General features: G+C 28.6%; 1 protein-coding gene across 1 annotated transcript in view; it reads right to left on the reverse strand.

Moving 5' to 3' along the window:
• Positions 1 to 3,366, reverse strand: part of LOC105622888 — a 7,706-nt gene extending 4,340 nt beyond the window's left edge. The window contains exons 1-2 of the mRNA XM_012204297.1: positions 3,125 to 3,366; positions 2,742 to 2,745 (exon numbers count right to left, since the gene is read on the reverse strand). Of these exons, the coding sequence (XP_012059687.1) occupies positions 2,742 to 2,745; positions 3,125 to 3,366 (246 nt within the window). The remainder of the gene's footprint in view (positions 1 to 2,741; positions 2,746 to 3,124) is intronic.
• Positions 3,367 to 5,894: the final 2,528 nt, after the last annotated feature.

Below are 5,894 nucleotides of genomic sequence, written 5' to 3' on the forward strand. Positions count from 1 at the left end.
ATAAAACGTTCACTGGTCGATTGCCTGTAGATATTTATTTATTACTGTTCTAATTTCCTAAATAATACCTTTAAATAACAAGATTTAATATCCGTTTAAGGAAAATATAATTTTTAAAATAATCAAGAGAGAGAGAATTACGTTATTTTCATTTTATTCGATATTAATATTAACTATTAATTTTAATAAATGTTTTAACTAAAGAATATCATCTCATACAAAGTGTGAAGATATCTTCAAATCCCTCAATTTAAATATATCTAAGTATTAATTTGGAACTGTGATATAAACGAATATTTTGTACGCTCGCAGATACAAGTATTCTTCATCGAATAAAAGCATGTTGAATAAAAACATTCCAAAAATCTAAAGCGCGCAAAAATCTAAAAAAATCTAAATATTGATAGATTTTACGTTTGTCTCAAAAATAAAAATTTCTAGATTTTAAAAACATTCCATTACTCATTTTTACAGAAAAATGTTTCTTCAATATATCACTAAATTTATCATTAATTTGTTGATTTTTTGTATTGTCAACAATTTCTGTAATCACATAGCACATTCGCCTACCGATTGACGTTGAAAGCGTTGAACAATATGATAACCCATTGAATTGAAATATGACGCCAAAATGTTTATCTTTCTAGTGACCTTTCGTAAGAACGATCTCGAAGTAGAAGGAATATTTGCCTGCCACACAGCATTACGTTCTACTTTGTGTTGTCAGCAAAACCGGTAAACGTGCCCGTAGTTTCCGTACTTTCCCGAGTCACATGGATCTCCAACTACTGCACACAGTAATTCCACCTGCGTCCAACGCGCTCGTTATCTCGCGAACTCGTAAACTTATTTTCGTTCGTCTTTACGGTCGCTTGCCTAATCAAGAGCTGTGCAACATCTTCGACAATTAGCAAGATGTTAAACTAGTTGTCGTATTTCCGACAGCACTCGATAATATAATGAATATGATGAACATATGATGAAAGAAAGAAGAAAAAAAATTAAGAATTATTTGAGAAAAAACAAACATTCTTGAATATCAACAGAAATGTGTTTCTCGGATGCTTAAAACGTTTGAATATTATATACAGTAATCTCTCTGCTAAGTAAAACGCTTATCTGCGCTCTGAATATATGAAAATACGAGTTGCAACATGTTCACAGAGATAACATTGTCGGTAGTGTCTAATAATTCTGAAACATTCTCTCTCTCTCTCTCTCTCTCTGTCTCTCTCTCTCTCTCTCTTTCTGTCTCTCTGTCTCCTTTATCGAACGAAAATGAAGATATGTCCAGATCACGCGTAATAAATAAGCTAATCCAGTTATCGTAATTATACGTGTGTAATATGCATCCTGGTAAATACAGTTGCGAAGAACAAGAGAATTTTCCTTTTAATCCGAAATTTATCCTCGTGCATTCTTATCTTTATGAGATAATTAATAAAATTGTTAATTAGTTAAATGCAAATAATTTTAATCTGGCACAAAGTATCTTGTTTGCCTTAAAAGTTTTCTGTTTCCTCAAATATTTCCTGACATCAACTCAGCATTTCTTTTTACATTTTTGTCACACTCTCTTCGTAAACACAATGATTCTTTTTTGAAGACTATGTATATTTCGTTGCGTATATTAGTTATCTATTATTTACGGTAGTCATGAGATTGATGATCAGAAAAAATGAAGCGATGACACAATTCTGCTAATATGTTTTTCTGATGTTTTTTTTGTCTGACGATCATTAAATCATCTATTTCTATCACAAATACTAGTGATAGTAGTGTGTTATGGATCACTTCAGAACAAGGTTACCAAATTTTTCTTTTCATATTTTGACGTGGGAGCATTAGAGAGAGAGATAGAACAAGGGAAGAACATACGACCGATAACATTCTGAACTTCGCCAGATTAATTTCATTTCACAATTTTGCGTTGTTATATATGTTCTATTTACGTATTTCAAATATGTTAAATAACAAAAATATTTATTGTGCTCTCATCTTTTAGTTATCAAATACGACGTATTTCTCCGGAATGTCCCTAATTGATCATTACCGTTACGCGGTGATTTTATTTGCAATAGTGCTGTAATTATCGATGTATAATTAGCTGATAGTTAATGAAAACATTTCCGCATGCACGCCACAATTCTCATCACGTTTTAACAAGTTGTATACGTTGTACAATTACATCAGATATATATTCTGTGGAATCGTGAATCAGGCATGTAAACTTACCAATTATCAGATTGAAAGCGATATAATTTTATTTTTGGAATAAAATACATAACATAACATAGGGAACGTTATTCAAGACTTTTTAATTTCTTGTATTTCCGCGATTAATTGTTGAGATATATTTATCGCGCCAGAAATATTTTTCAGTATAGTTTATCACAGATGATTATATTACTGGTATCATACATTTTTATTTGTTATATAGATTTAACTATTCTTATCGTCATAATTTGCGTATATTTGATAATCATATAAAAAATTAAAACGATAATCTTGTTGTAATAATAATAATACAACGTCTGTTGCATCTTATATTAAAAGAGTTAATTTATATACTAAAAAATTTAAAAGATATATACAATAAATAAATAAAGGCACTGAACGATTAAGCTAGATCTTTAATGCTTAAATAATTCAATATAAATTTATATAATACTGCATATTCTCTTATAATCTTAAAAATTATGCGCCGAATTTAATTTTCAGTCTTGAAACGCAATTCTAACAGAACTAAAGTAAATATCGCAAATTAAATTGACAAACAATTTGATAATATTAATGCTCATAGGTATCTTAGAAAGATCTTAATAATCTGATGTTAATAAACATCTTAAACTCTATAAACAATTTTAATAATAATTTTAATAATTAAATTCCGCACGCAATTTGCAGAATTGGATATAAATATATAAGCTCGCACCGAATTATTTAGTATTAAAGATCGAATTTAACCGTACACATTTAACTGTAGGACTTTTATTTCCTATTTGTTGTGTATTCATATTACGATCTTAAAAGATAAATCGTTTAATATTGTTTAAAAAAATATTTGTTTTATGAAATATGAGTAAAATTGAGTAAAATTCGTATATAAATAAACATCAAATACCTGTATCTGTCAAACTTGGCAAATTTCTTCCATTCCGCGGGATTGCTCTTATAGTCCATCATCAGGTTCTGAACGTAATCGATATTCACATTATCTGTGTTGTAGGCCTCGTAGAGCGCATCTATAAGTTCCCGCAGGGTGGAAACTTTCTCCCGCCGGAGTTTCTCCCCGTTGTCAACAAGGCGCAACGCTTTTTTGCATGGCATATCGTATAGTCGGTCCTCTCGATTGCAGATCTCCATTTTTCAGCCGTTCTATCTCGACACTTCAGCAATTTTATTCAATCGGCAAAAGTTTCTCTCCACTTTCCCACAGACACAGGAAGGAACGCGGCGATTGCACTACAAAGAAATTCTCCAGCACCGGAAAACCGTGAACGTTAAAACGGGAGACTCGTTTTCCGTCAACCGATTCTGACTAGAATGCAGCGTGACTTCGAAAGCGAAGGGAAAACAAGAGATTTATGCGATCTTTAGTCTCTGTACGCTGAGCACTAACTGCGTGAACGTACTAATCCGTACTACCTCACTGTCTTTGCTCGCTTACAGCTGGTACCGGTCTAGTACAACGCGAGTACCACATCTTATATGCGGTATAAGGTACCCACTACTGGAGTAGGGGGCTTGGAGCTGATCGTCCGATTACAACATTTTGTGAACTTCTTTCTTTGGTAGGCTATTTTTCAATCTTTGTCATTTTGTGAACTTCACTCTACGAGCTATTTTTCGACCAATAAAAAGAATGAAGCTGAATTTAGTTCTATAATTTGTGAAAAAAGGAAACGCAGATAAAAAATTTATTGTCACGATTTTCTATTTTTATGACTATCCCGTCGAAAGCTTTATTTGTAAAATAATAATGCAGAATTTACAGGATGTTATTGGAATCGGTTGCTATTTTATGTTTCTATTCTTTTTACGAATTTTGACGACTTAATTCGACAATTACTATTTTTATATATGTTTTTATATATATGTTACCTATAGTCATGTTTCACTATTTTTGATATTAACAGATAGATTATTTATGAATTATATTATTTGTACTAGTAGTATTTTTGTGAATGAAATCGTCTTTTTATATATGTAAGAATATAAAAAAAAATTTCCGTTTCTATTTGAAAAAATATAATTTAACTTTTTTTGTAAAAAAAATGAACAATTTTGAAATTTTTCTTGCTTAATTCTTTTCTAAAAGCCAATAAACTTTTGTTAAAAATATTTTATCGTCAACTCATTGAAAATATCTCAAAAATCATAACAATCAATTTAAGAACATTAAGGAACATCTTGTATATAAAGAAAGATTTTATATCTTGATATCCTTTGTCTATTTTTTTGTTCGTATAATTATGTCTATATTCATAGTATTGTGACTCATCTTAATAGGCAGGAAATTATGGAAAGAAAAGAAAGAAATAACATCTATATACATACATACACTTTTCATTTTAAAACAATATAAAATATTTCAAAACTACTACTTATGTTTTATACATTTTCTAACATTTTTATAAAAGAACCATAACTTTATTTATGTAAATTAATAATATATAAATATCATAAATTTTAAGTTAGCAAAATTTGTTTATTGTTCATAATTTAAAATTATAGATATATAGAATGTATCGAAGGTATAATATTATTGTAATATAAAACTTCGTAAAAAATTAAATAATAAAAATATGAACATTTTTTCCGTAAAGTAGTTTTTTAAGTTTAAAATTTGACTAATCATAATGGTTAAAAAGTCATCTGTCCGTTTAAAGTGCATGCAGTGATATTAGATACTAAAAAAACATTGCCTCCGTATGCACATTACCATACAGATGACTTTTTAAATAACATTTCGGTATCATCAATTGTTATCGCGTCACGTGATAATTATTAAGATGGCGATAATTTGTTTTCTTGAGTTTCGAGACTATATACATTCTTTTCAATATACAAAGTATATGTACAAAAAAAAATATATATATATATATATGTGCGTAATGTTGTTGAATTCTCTTATCTCTCTTATAACTCGATGAAATATTACTAGTCTTAGTTAACAATCTGTATTATTCAAGAACATTATGAAATTAGAAATCATGAAAATATCTTAATTATTTTAGCAACATAAATATAGATTGTATTCATAATATACATATAATTATGCCCAATTTATTCGTTGAAATATTGTGCATATAAACGTTTAAGTCATAAAAATAATTTTGTATTATGCCACAGATTATTTATCTTTGCTATTTAGAGCACATAAAAAAAATATTTATTACATACGCCGGAAATTATATTTATGAGTTAATCCAGAATTGTTAATGCTATAACATAAGAAAGATATTTTTAGCGAAAGTCGCGAATAATATTTACAAATTTTCTGTTTTATTAGTTATAAAATCGAGCATGTGTATAAATAATTTGTTTATAATTGTTATTTATTTCATAAAATATTTAATAAAATATTTAATAAAATATAAAAATTAGGTCGAGAATAATTAATGAAGATAAAATTAGACATATCCTAAATAATACATATGACAAAAAAATATTAATAACTAAAATTTTTATTATTCTTTTGTCTTTTAAATACGTGAATTTTATGCAATAACTATACGCCGCTGTTATATTTACTTGTTATTTTCACCAATGATTGCAAGTACTATATAATTAAACGTCATTTATCTTCCTATATCTGTTTCTTGAATTGGTAAAGTTCTTTTTGTCTTTGCATTCGATTAATCATCGAATAAATACCTGCACGGCTTTGG

This window comes from Atta cephalotes (genome assembly GCF_000143395.1).
Source record: "Atta cephalotes unplaced genomic scaffold scaffold00049, whole genome shotgun sequence".
NCBI lineage: Eukaryota > Metazoa > Arthropoda > Insecta > Hymenoptera > Formicidae > Atta > Atta cephalotes.